At 49.0% G+C, this 12,961-nt stretch overlaps 2 protein-coding genes across 2 annotated transcripts in view; one reads left to right on the plus strand and one right to left on the minus strand.

Annotated features, from left to right (window-relative positions):
• The window catches only part of LOC131209654 (G protein alpha o subunit), a 41,953-nt gene extending 33,794 nt beyond the window's left edge, over window positions 1–8,159 (minus strand). Inside the window, exon 1 of the mRNA XM_058202769.1 lies at window positions 8,031–8,159. Within this exon, the coding sequence (XP_058058752.1) occupies window positions 8,031–8,148 (118 nt within the window). The 5' untranslated portion in view covers window positions 8,149–8,159. The remainder of the gene's footprint in view (window positions 1–8,030) is intronic.
• A 2,747-nt stretch (window positions 8,160–10,906) lies between these two features.
• Window positions 10,907–12,886, plus strand: LOC131211064 (bax inhibitor 1). The gene is made up of 4 exons (XM_058204416.1): window positions 10,907–11,087; window positions 11,156–11,230; window positions 11,468–11,921; window positions 12,508–12,886. The coding sequence occupies exons 2-4, from the start codon at window positions 11,169–11,171 to the stop codon at window positions 12,712–12,714; spliced, it is 723 nt and encodes a 240-aa protein (XP_058060399.1). The 5' UTR covers window positions 10,907–11,087; window positions 11,156–11,168; the 3' UTR covers window positions 12,715–12,886.
• Window positions 12,887–12,961: the final 75 nt, after the last annotated feature.

Here is a 12,961-nt window from a genome sequence, read left to right on the forward strand (position 1 = left end):
GCCTCAGCTGGGTGGGACTGACCACTACGGGCATTCCAGTATTCCAGTATTCCACTTTTTTATTGTAAATTTAATTTTGCATTTGGGTCGATACTCTCTAGCGCTGTCCAGAGCGTGACTCGAGACAAAGTGTTCCTTGTCACTCAAAGGATGCATATATTTCTTTTCCATTTATATTATCATGGAACTCGACAGTATGTCCGGTGTTTTGGCTTGTGGGAAAAAAGGGTCCCAGTCATCCAAAGTCATCGCCACAAGCTACCGGAAGGGGCTGCTGGATGAACTAGCACATCTTTCGACTAAACTTCCGCTTCTCGCTCGCTCTCCCTCTCCCTCTCTCTCTCTCTCTATCGCTCCTGTTCACTCGAGCACAAGGCCACACGAATGAGATCCGACACCGGATCCGGATGCGGACGGGGACAGCAGCTCGTGGGAGAGAACGAGAGCGAAACAGAGCAAGAGATTGAGTGAAAGAAACTGGATGGAAGAGCGAGATGCACTAGAAAATCGATAGACAGCTTCTGGAACGGTGGGGCGCTATGGTCAACGGACACGAGATGTTGCGAGATGGAGCGCCGATAGTAACGGACTCGGTCATGGCGATTCCAAAAAGGACCATAGCGATGTCAATCCCTGGTGACCACCGTGACACACAGATACCAACACACACGTGAAACATTTAACGAATGTTTCAATTGTTTTTTCTCCATCCAACGGCAATTGCGTGAGTTTACTACATCCGGTTCGGGTTCACGCACACGACGTCCAGTGGAGGGTTTGACCCCGGCCAGTAGTAATCGAATCGCACCCCAAAGCCTGAAGTGTGCACGAAAACGCACACGCAAGAGAATTCGCACACGAACCCCACGAAGCAGCGTGGCACGAAACCGAGGGATGTTTGGGCGGATCTTTCTACGTCATTTCTCTGGAGGCTTCCCATTTGTCACTTTGAAGTAATCCGTTCAGAAAGTAAAATTCAACACACATTAATTATGCTGGGTACACCACACTACTAGAGGTTGATTTGTCCAAAAAGCAAGTGGAGGTAGATCCGGAACAGCTGGAGCGCCAGCTAAACGAAGCACTTCGTGTAAGGCGTTTACTAAATTGTTGCCATTCCACTACACTTCAACAGATCCCGCACAGATATTTGGCCATGCTTCACGGTGAATGTGTGGCGTTTCGGCCCACGTCGTGACCCCCATATTCAGTGTGTCACGCTGTTGCCCTGTACAACCCCACAATCCCCGTTTGTTGATGGAGCACGGTTTCGAAGGGAAAACTGTGAATCCCGCCAGAAAGTGGAAAATTCCCTTCCGAACCCGAATCACAGAAACGAGATCAGCAGCAGCATGGAGAAGGGCGAGCGAAGCGTGTATTGGTAACACTCGTCACGAACGCGAGAAGAATGCACGCACGCACGCACGGGCCGCGTGGAAAACTCCGAAGCACGAAGCACAGACCCGCCAGCGATGAAAAATACGTTCGTCGCCAATACACATGCACGCACAACAATGTTGAACGGAGACGCTGTACGACGGACCGAGACAGACTGGGGAGTGAGAGAGAGAGCGAGCGAGAGCGATAGGAAAAAAGGAACGCAAGTAAAACAAGGTGTTGCCCGCCTGCCTTTTGGTGTGTGTCAATTTTTGTTGCCGATTTGTTCCGCACGAGAGAGGAAAAACTGCACGACGGGCGAAAACTCCCGTAATCCGTTAACGGCTCCTTGTGTCTGGGGTGGTGCTCTGGGCCGTGGCCGTCGTGATTGATTTGTGCAAAATTTTCACCAGTCACACGCGCACGCACACGCGCTCAGCCGCGATAGTGAAGCTGCTGCTGTTACTGGGGCCGTTTGAAACGGGTTCCACCACCCACTGGGTGTGCTACTGCACGCACGCACGCACGCTCGTCTCCAGAGGAACTCTCTCTCTCTCTCCCGCTCAAACACAGAGACACTAGCAGCTTCTTGTTTCTGTCCGTCGCGCAACAAGGACACACCTTTTGCTAATTTTCACCACTTGCTGCTGCTGCTGCTGGCTCGGTACATCCTGGATGGCCTGTGGGAATTTTCCGAGGCGAAATTTACACTTCAACCGCTCACACAACTCACAGCAGCCACAGACGCAACGCAACGAACGCAGCAACCACAGACGCGCACACCGGGCGCACAGACGCACACGCAAATCAAACGCACCTCCTGGAGCCGCCCTTTGGTTGTGTGAAGAAAAGCTCACCGCCCAGGGCCTGCTGTGGAGGAAAAATTCGATACCATTCGCTGCTGCGCTCAACAACCACTGGGGGGCGCTCATTAACCCGAGCAGCAGCAACACCGAGGTGCGTTCTCCTCTCTCTCTCTCTCAGCCCCACCGCGCGCGCGAGAGAGAGGCTCATTTTGCGCGCATGGAAATCGATCGGGAGATGCTGGAGCACCCGGTTTCCGTTCTAACTAGCTCTCTCTCGCTCTCCAGCGATTTCTACAAAACCTCAGAGCGCGAGAGAAAGAGCACCTCTTCTAATGTTGCTCGCACTCTCTCTCTCTCTCTATTCAAATTTACTAGATTTTCCACGCTTCCTTCGATGGAAAGCAGTTGTTTCGGTGTGCGCACCACACCTAGATGAAAATTGCTAATTCATCCCATCACCCGCACCGGACACAGTGTGCTGGCCAGCGACTGATTGCGCCCTTGTGATCCGCGGGAAGATTGGGTTGTTTTCCACCATTCAACAAATGTCCCTTCGCCAGGCGTCGCCCCTCATAAATAAGGCTCTCTCTCCCCGTCCATCTCTCTCTCTCTCTCAATCCGCTTCACCGTATGTTTCATTTAATAGCCGCTTCAATGGTCCTACTGTAGCTAAAACGGGGTCTTTTTGGGGACATTCAACATCATTTAAGCTTAAGATTTCCTTACAATTTTCCTAATTTTCCTAGTTGCAAAGAGCAGCAGCATTGTGCCGCTCTCGTTTGCCAAAGGAGCCTCTCGGCGGCATGCCGTGGACTGCTGGAAAAAAAAAGGGTAAAAATTTCGTGACTCACGGGGTCCATTCACAAGACGACCTCGCTCACGTTCGTTCGTTCAACTCTGATAATCTCCCCATCGCGCCACCGCTCGCTCTCTCTCTCTCTCTCTCTCTCTCTCTCTGGGAGACGATTTTGGCACTCCGGGAAAAGTGGAATTTTCTCAGCTCGAAGATTTTCCGCTGCTCTGCCCCGAGAGGTGGTCAGCGGGCGCATGCCCAAAGCAAACACACACACGCGCGCGAACACACCGTTTGCCGTCTGACATGTTTCGGGGAGGGCGATCCTGTTCTGTGTGCGAACGGACACACACACAGAGAAACACTGTCTTTTGCACTGGAAAAACGGCAATTCACCGGAAAAACACCGACAGAGCAGCATTGATGGGGAGAAGATGAAAAATAACATCGCCGCTCGTGCCGGACAGCGTGGGAGCGAAACGCGGGCCAGCGGTGGCAACAGGACACCGTCACAGGATACCCGCCAAACAGTGCGCACAGTGTGGCTCACGGTTGGCGCCGTTTCGGAGCTCGGCTAACATAAAATTAACTGCAGGTTCAAATAAATTTTTATATAAATTCAAATAAAAACAAACGGAGCCTAGAACACTGCACACTTTTCGCCCCCCTTTGTTGGGGGTGCAACAACTTAAACGATTGTGTCACATGCCACTTGTGCTGGTGCGGCCCCCGGCTGGTCAATCAGGGGAACGACATTCCACAATTTCCCCGCACTTTCCCCGTCTGGATCAAACGGGAACCAATTGTTCCACAACAAACACCTCAGCGTGGCATGCGTTAGCCTGGGGGAGGTCTCTGTGTTGTGATTTTTTTACTTCCATCCCCTATCGGCGCTAAACGGGCCCATTTTCCGGTCCAGCACGGAAGAGCATAGTCGTACGCGTTGCGCCAGATGATTACGATTCTCGTTCGGTAGCCGATAATTCCCCGTCAGCTGAAACCAATTTAGACCCAATATTAAAATAAAAAATTAGGTCGTATTTTCTTTTGGAACGTGTCAAGACCCTTACCGCCACTGTTCAAACAGCTAGTGGCTCTAATAACCCGACGTAGGCTGGCGTCCTAGTTTGAAGCCTATCACATGGTTTCAATATTGGAACCGCAAGCATTGATTAGCGACATAATTGGAACGGACTGGGAGCAACGGAACGCATCATCAAATCATCGATGCATCGAGCAAAACAGCTGCGTGCGAAGAAAAAGCATCGCCCGGGCCGCTAGGATGGATCGGAACGATTGTTTCGGTGGCGGCGGACCGGTCGGCCGGGGTTGTTTGCATTGAGCGCCTGGCTTCTGGGCCCTTACAGTAATGTCGACCATCGTGCTGCGGCTGCTGATTACATTTAATGCGTTTGTAAAAGCGAGATAGGGCGGATCAGATAGCCGCCGCAATCCCCGGGCATCTATTTGCTTGTTCTCGTGCGTCGCGCCGCACTTGAAATAAATAAAAAATAAACTACGGGGAGTAAACAGCAAACTCAACCGCCAGCGGGAGGAATTTAGATCAATATTAGAACAATGGGAGCGTTTATACGCGAAGGTTATATGAAAGTACGCGGTCGGCGCGCTCCGAGGGTGTCCCCAAGCCCTGTGGCCCCGCGTGAGGGCGTTTGTTAACGACCGACCACTCTCTCTCTCCCTTTCTTGCTGCTTCGATGATCCGAAGGTTGTGGATGCTGAGGGCAGAATCGAGCACACAGATCCAGTTCCGGCCAGCTGTCTCATCTTGATGCTCCAACATTGCCGCCACGTCATGCGGTTGCGATAATTCTCTAAATTTAGCTTGCAAGCTGAACACTAAAATGCACAACAAAATGTGTGAATCCTGAAAGATACTGTTCTTTGAATAAATGATAACGCCTCCGATTGGCAGAATAATTTATTTTGGAGGCGGTCAGAAATACGACCCGCGGCTGCAAATCCAAAAAAGCTTACGCACCGTGCGTCATCGGGTCGATAAGAAGTGACTCCATTATTTAAGATTCAAGATTTGGTGGCAGAGCATTCGATCGGCCGCCCACAGGATCCTCGGCCGGAGTTTTTAAGTTCGAACTCCCCAAGGACGTTTTTCAAACGCTTAACCCAACCGTACATTATTCGTCAACAATATCTATTCATTTTTGCTGTGCTTAACTGTTTATTTTATTATTTAAAAAACAATTTTGCCAAGACATATTTTAAATCGTATCACAAAAAATGAATGGCGGTATGAGTAACACCTTTGAAGGGCCGGAAAAATATGCTACGGCTGTGACAGCATGAGCAACGCAATGCGTTCGTCTGGATACCCCGCAAAAGTGGCCAGTGTGAGAGGAAAACAAAAACCCAAACTCCGGCAATGCGGCAACCTTGTCCAATTCATTCGGTTTGTCCAATTTGTGAATCAAATTAGTATAACCGCATTCGTACGCCGGCAAGAACATTCCCTCCGACAAGTGCTCGGTCGCTGGGAACTATCTCGACCGGAGGCCAGAGACGAAACAAGCCCAACTGCCTCCGGAAAATCTGGGGCAACGCAAGAAAAGCGAAAGAAACGCGTGTGACACGCGATGCTGCGATTTTCGTTACCCGCCAACGGCCAACATTTCGGCGTTTACGATCACACCTGGGGCAGTGCGTTGTGATCTAGGTGAAACAAGCCTCCGGAGAGAGGCCAGAAGCCTTACTGAACGGGGAATAGTTTGCTTTTTCAACAAACGCTTATTATGCGCTCATAATAAAATGAAGTTCTCGAAATAAAAGACAGCATTTTCTCATCCCAAGCATCCCGACACCGGTGGTTAGCTTTATGGCTCGGTTATAGAAACGCACTCTGGCAACCCCACAACAACCATCGGGACAAACGGTTAAATCATAACCGCAATTCCATACTTTACGACCACGACGAGTCTGCAGACGGTAAAATGATCGGCTTGAAAGTCTGCCAACGAATCTGGCTGTGAACGCAATACGCGGTTGCATAAATTATGGCCAGCGCCAGCGCATTTATCACACTTCAGCTCAACTCACGCCAACCCTCCTCGGTGGGTCCTCGGCGAGACTTATGTTGCATAAATCTCCCTGCGGCTCCTCGGCGGTCTGGTGTCAAACTCCAGAAACCGCTGACACCTGACGCAAGTGGCGAGAGGGCCATTAGAGGGCATCTCATTAGATCGATCGCAAATCGTGCCAAACGGCGCGCGGGTGCAGGAAAACACCAATTAACACCCAGGCAAGAGCTTCCAAAAGTTCGGCCAATCGGCCGACAACTGTTATCGTTTCTGGCCGGCTGCCAAACCGCAGCGACTGACCAACATTTGCAGGGTACGCAGTTTGCACAAAGCACAAAACAAATCTGCACCGGTACCGGGGCCACAAATCCCAGTCGCCCGGTGTCACTAAGTGGATGTTAATTTGATTGCATAGTGCGACCAGGAATTCCCAAGCGCAACAAGCTACAGCAACGGGATCCTGCTAAAGCTCAAGCGTTCAACAACAAAAAAACTGGTCCAGGAATATCCACAAGCATCGGTCGGTCGATGGATGGAACGGTGCCAAACTGGGATAGGTGCCGACAGAATCATGATGTACGGTGGTCCGGTTTAGCCCCGGTTATCTGCCTATCCGGGGCAAACTTCCGGTATCACAAAAACAGAAGCCGGTCCTAGTGCAACAAGGCGTATCGCATGGAGTTGGCGATGGCTCAAAAATGTCTCCGGCGGCCAACAGTGGGGGGGGCGCAACAATTTGCCCCTTTCTCGTCTTCCGCGGCAGATCGATTTTTGAGCGACCATCACGTGCACTTTATGCAGCATGTGCAACAGGATGCACCAGGATAGGCAACAGGATGTGGCGCACGGAACGCATTTCTGTTGTTGTAGTTTCGGTTCCACTAAGACGCCGCCTCGGTTTCGCTTATTAATCCTCCGCAATGCAAAAATCATTCACCGGAAGCACCGGATATTAGCTGTTTCGTAATGGGCCGGGAAATTATGATTAAACGCGCGCTATTTTTAGCACTGCCCAACTGAGCGCCCTCGCCCGGAAAAATGCAATCTCCCGGTCCCCGGTTTGTCTCAAATTAGTCATCCAATAGCGCGCGGTGCGTCGCGAGCCCACCGCCCATCCATCGGTCCGTGCCGAGAAAATCAGTGGCAAAAAAGCAAGCCCTCGATCAATAATTCCAAGGGCAAAACCGACAGCTTTCGGACCAGAGATTGTCACCAGCGGCGCGAATGAGCGACATTTATAGCTCGGGAAGCTCCGCCATATGGAGGGCGGGACAGATAACGAGCGCAATGATATCATGGTGCCATAAGGTGCCAGGCTGGGCTTATCACAGTTTATCCAGGCAATGACGAACAGGTTCGATCGGAACCACGGCCAGCCCCTCAGCGGTGGGGAACTATCGGTACGTTGCGATGGAAATTAATAATCCAAAGACTTTGGCGAACGAAGCTGGCGCCCTGATTAGCGTAATGTCTTGTAATAGGTTAATGAGCACTAAATGCGGGCGCCCCACTCGGACAAACTTCCTCCTTCCTGTGGCCGGCCCTTGTGACGGGCAATTTAAAATGCGCTCCTGAGCAATCAAACTGAATCGCCGCAAAGCACACAGCAGATCGCACATCCTCTGCTGCGGAGCGACCATTGAGGGCTTTGCTTGAGGGCGTTCCGTCATAAATAAGTAATCCAATTTGCAGCTCCGCTCATCGTATGAATATGATATCGTATTTTCATACGTCGGCCCACGCTCGTTGTCGGCGGTACGAGTCGGACCCCGCTGCGTCGAAGAGGATGAACATTTGATTGCCTACGGAAGCAGATATTTCCCAGGAGGCCGGCGCACCGCCTATCGGAAACATACACACAGCCGCCAGGATATCACCACCAGACTAGCGTTTCTAGCGGCCATTATCAATCCTTTCGTGGAACCGCTCCGGTCCGGTGGCGATGACAGACAAAAGTGCTGGAAATAAGAAGGCATGAGAACGCACAAAAGACGACACACTCACCGAGCAGCAGAAGTTTTATGTCCTTGGCCGCCTGGATGCCGTCCTCCTTAAGGTTACGCTCGATCAGTTTCGACCGGGCGACGGCGGCCCGTTCTTCTGCCGATGACGTGCAACCCATCGTTTGTTGTGTGTGTCTCCGCCTCCGATGGCCTTTGAACGGGATTAGATCCTCGGTTGCGTCGTAGGGCCGGGACCGAAGAACTCAAGGACCTTCCTCCTTACGCACCCAAAGGAAGCAACTGCTTAGCCACTTTACAACTCACTCACAACACACACAGAGACACACTCACAACCAAACACGGACCACGGATGGCCATTCGGGGTGAAGCGCAATTTTTGCCACACAACACACTTGAGGTACTGCTCTGAGTCTGCGAAAATTGAAAAGCTTCATCGACGTCCCCAGGATGCTCCCCACGAAACGCACCGGAGGATTGCCCGTTTCAGCGTGGATTGCTCTGTTTGTGTGGAACGGAACCGTAAAAGCTTCTTAAACCAAGAAACCGCAACACCGTAATATGATCCCCAGTAGGCCGACAAGATTAAAATCGTTCGCCATCGGGCGACCCACTCTTGTTCTGCCCTTTTCACGTTTTATCTTCGCCCGCAAACGAAGCCAAAAAGAGGAGGAAAAGCGGCCCGCTAACGTATTACACCCAGTTTTGGGTCAGGCCCCGCCGGCCGGTGTCTTGGTGCTGCCGTTGGTTTTTCGGTTGGGAAAAGCGCCGTTGGTGGGCGTTCAACAGTGGTCGAGGTTTTTCTATTGTCAGCCACTCAAATATTACCTGTTTGGTGCTAGGTTCTGCTGGCTTGCTCTATGAATTTTCATTTGCGATGCTGAACACACTAATTAAAGTAGGTGTGTCGGCCAAGACCTAACGACTTTACTAACCACAACGAGCAGTTTTATCGGAAATTTCAGACAAACCGCATAACAACGTTCTTGATATTTTTTGTTGTTGTGTGTTAAAACGGTTAAATCCTCCCCCAAAAGGCTAATATTGAAACAAGTGCACCGCCCATCGACGCTGTAGTACCTCGTGTACTGGCTCAAGTTTAAACAATTCGACTGATTGAACGTTGCAATGGCTACATCTTAGCTGGCAATCGAATCGTTTCACCATCTCGCCGGCTAATAAACCTACAGTTTGCACGTAGCCGGCTTAAACGTTTCAGACTCATCACGCAGCCGTTCGAGCGAAGGAAAAGCTAATGCTAATCACCTGCCTAACCCGACGACGTCGGTGCACACATTCGCTCACAGTGCACATTTGCCGTTCGCACGACAATTAGCCTTGATTCGCCGATTGAATAATTCTCACGATTAGCTGGTGCGCAACATGCACTTCTCCCCCTCCGTTCACCGGCCCTTTTTGCCCTTTCCCGCCGGCCACCGGACCCGTGCATACGAACTAATCAAAGCTAACTCGGTGCCGTTCGCGGTCCAGGATGGCAGAGTTTGCTCGACGGGTTAATCTATCGCTTAACCTTCACCGCGTGTCCGGAAACTGCGGCTTGCACCATCTGCTCACTTCAGGCTAAAACATAGAAACTTGTTCCACCACTGCACGGAAACGAGTTTTGGAGTATTTTTTTCGATAAAGTTTAAACATTGCAACGGATGCAACGTGTGCACTGCAACCCTTTGTTGTTGAGGTTTACCATTCCACGAACACCACCTACTACTACTGACTGGAAAAGTTGTTGTTGTTGTTATTTTCTTGATTACAGAGATTTTGAGCCTGAAGCTTCTTTCATCTCTTTTTGCAGGTTTGTAGGTTTATTGTTTTGGATGGTATTGTTGGTTTGTTGGTTTGAAAATGAGACAGGAGATTTCTTTTTACGTTTCTACCAGTTTTGCCAACAGAGACTAGGAACGCAGAGAGAGAGAGAAAAGTTTCTCTCTCTCTCTCTCGTTTCGTGTTCGGGTCTTCTCGGGATTTTCGTAGGTTGAATCGGGAAAATCTCTTGGTTTGCTTTTTTGAGATGACGGCAAAGTTGAAAAATTATTGAAATTTCTGGCTCTGAAGTTCTGAGGCTTTGTATGAATCCCTGAATAACAACTGATAACACAACAACACCTTCCTGGCCGGATTTTCGCGTTTTTTTTTATTAAGTTGTATTAATAAGTTGACCGCCTGAAGATTTCGAAATCTCTGACATTTGTATTGTTATTATTACTGGAAAACTCGCTCTCGGTTCCCACCGAAACCGCTTTGATCGCTCTCTCTTTCTCGCTTTCTCCTGCTCTAGCACATTTGCTATCACAAACACGCACAACGGGTGGGTCGATTGAGTTTTCCACGTCAGTTTTGCGCTTCAATAACAGAGGGCGCTGTCGTTAATCTATTGTTTTTTTGTTATGTTAGTAGACTCTTCATATGAACGTATGTGAAGTTCCATTTCAATCGGTCACTTTATTCTTTATCAAAAAGCCTATCGACGTGTGACAGTATTTTTACAATGGAAAAAATCAAGTATCGTGCAGTGACTTAATTAAAGCAAAGGACATTCCCCCAAATTATGAAATCTAGCTCGAAACTTATGGAACAACCCAATAAGCGCGATTGAGTTTAGACTCATCGCATGTTTTGACAGCTGTACAGGGTGACTCGATAAAATTGACACTTGGCACAATAACCGAACATTGGTGTAATTTAGTCGGAATAATCGATAGCACACTGAGGCTCTTATCAATTTTTCAATTTTTCAAACACATTCCAGAGATCCCAATGCTCAAATTGAAACCAAACCAAACAAATTTCCATAACATTCTCGACTAGATTGCTGAACCCTGCTGAACTGTCATTTTCTGTCGAACGTACTCGAAGCTGTGTTCGAGAACGGGAAGCTCGTCTCTTCTTTCGGAACGGCGTGCGACGGAGCAGGATCGAACGAGTCGAAGTCAGCATTGGGCGAGGAAAAAACATTGCACAGCGCCATTTTCCGCACCTTAAAAGACCTGAAAAGACGTAATTTTACCCATTCGGGCAACAAAGCAAACATCTTGGGCGAACGGATTTCAACAAAAACACCCGGCATATTCAGTGATTGGAGGTTCTCGCGGTTCTTTTGTTTCTCGATCATAGTGAGCTTAGTGCAATCAGTTGAAGATAAATTTCCAGTTCGTTTTCCAGTATGGCCACGTCATTTACCAGTTTTTCCTTCGAGCGGCTATCGCAGCAGATGGGTGCAAAATTGTAAGTATTGTCCTTCGCCTGCGGCTGCATGCGTGGTATTCGGCAATGTCGATCAAATTATCGAACAGTCACGAGTTCCGGTGCTAATCAATTCCCTTCACGAAGGATGAAATGGGTTCATCAAGGTTTTTTTTTCATTGTCGACCGCTTTCAAGGTTGCGGCTAATGTGCTGTGGGTGCTAATGTAAACAATGTAGTGACGGACGGGTATTTTTTCTTGCTTTTTCTCAACCACAGGGATCCTCGAATGCGCCAGCACCTGTCGAAGGTTTACGGGTGCTTGGCCGCAACCTGCGCTGCGGCGACAGTCGGATCGTTCATTCACCTATCCGGCATCTGGCAGGCGGGCATCCTGAGCGGCCTCATCTCTCTGGGGCTCGTACTCGGACTCATCTTCACACCGGACAATGGCAAGAACCTGACGCAACGGTTCGGCATGCTAATGGGTGTCGGAGTCTTTACCGGCCACTCGCTGGGACTATTGCTGCAGCACGTTATCTATCTTAATCCGGCCATTGTCGTTACGGCACTCATCGGAACGGCCACAATCTTTTCCTGCTTGACGGCGGCCGCCTTCTTCGCTAAGCGCGGCAGCTACCTTTTCCTTGGCGGAATGCTGATGAGCGCCCTTAGCACGATGGCCCTGATGAGCCTAGGAAACCTGTTCTTCCGTTCCTACTTCGTGCAAGACGTAAGTGACCGTGTTGTGGATGGGCGGGGCGGGTGATGGTAAATAATTGAAGAAGATAGTGGGGGCACCACCGTGCGTCATCGTGTGAACGCGTAAAAGGAATCGTTTGCATGATGGGCTCGTTCCCATGACATATGAGTCTTTCGACACAAAAAAGGGATCTGTGTTGCATTCATATTGGCCTATGAATGTCCAGTAGAAAAGCACCACGTCATGCTTGTTGGGACAGCTGATGCAATATTTGATTGATTCGTTAGTTGGTGTCCTTCCTTTTTTTTCAAACGGAACACATGAAACAGAAGTAAACATAAATTGGCAAACCCCAAATTCAGATAAATCTATTTTGCTTAGAGTTGTTTTCTAATTAGATTGATTCATGATTTAATTCTACTTCAATTAAACAGTTTGCACATAATAATTCTTTACGATTACGCCGATTACGATTACACCTTATAGATTTTTTTGTATCGCTATTGGCACTCTTTCGACGTTGCGTTTGGTTAAATTTAACCGCTGAACCGTTAACCGTTTAAATGAATGTGTATTAAAATATGATCTAATATCCTTCTGTTTTGCGTTTTTTTAGATTACCCTTTACCTCGGACTCTTCGTTATGTCCGGATTCGTGCTGTTCGACACGCAGATGATTATGGAGAAGCATCGCATGGGAAGCAACGACTTTATCGGCCACTCGCTGGACCTGTTCTACGACGTGATCAACATTTTCCGCCGTTTGCTGATCATCTTGGCTCAGAAAGAGGAAAACAATGATCGCAGAAAGCGAAGAAACTAAACATCGTTCGGCACCGGTTGATCTACTTTCTTTCCAAACATACAATACCAGTTGAGTTAGTAGAATCGATAAATGTTTACTTTCAGTTCGCAAATCTATGCCAAATTTCCTGATTGATAACTGTTTATTACGTTACTTTCATCACGACTGAATAATACAAGAACGCGCTAGAGACACAGGTTTTTATTTACCACCTTCTCCGGCCCAGTGGCCGTACTTTGCTGATATTCTATTATTTGGTGGTTTT

Source organism: Anopheles bellator, chromosome 1 (genome assembly GCF_943735745.2).
Source record: "Anopheles bellator chromosome 1, idAnoBellAS_SP24_06.2, whole genome shotgun sequence".
Lineage (NCBI taxonomy): Eukaryota > Metazoa > Arthropoda > Insecta > Diptera > Culicidae > Anopheles > Anopheles bellator.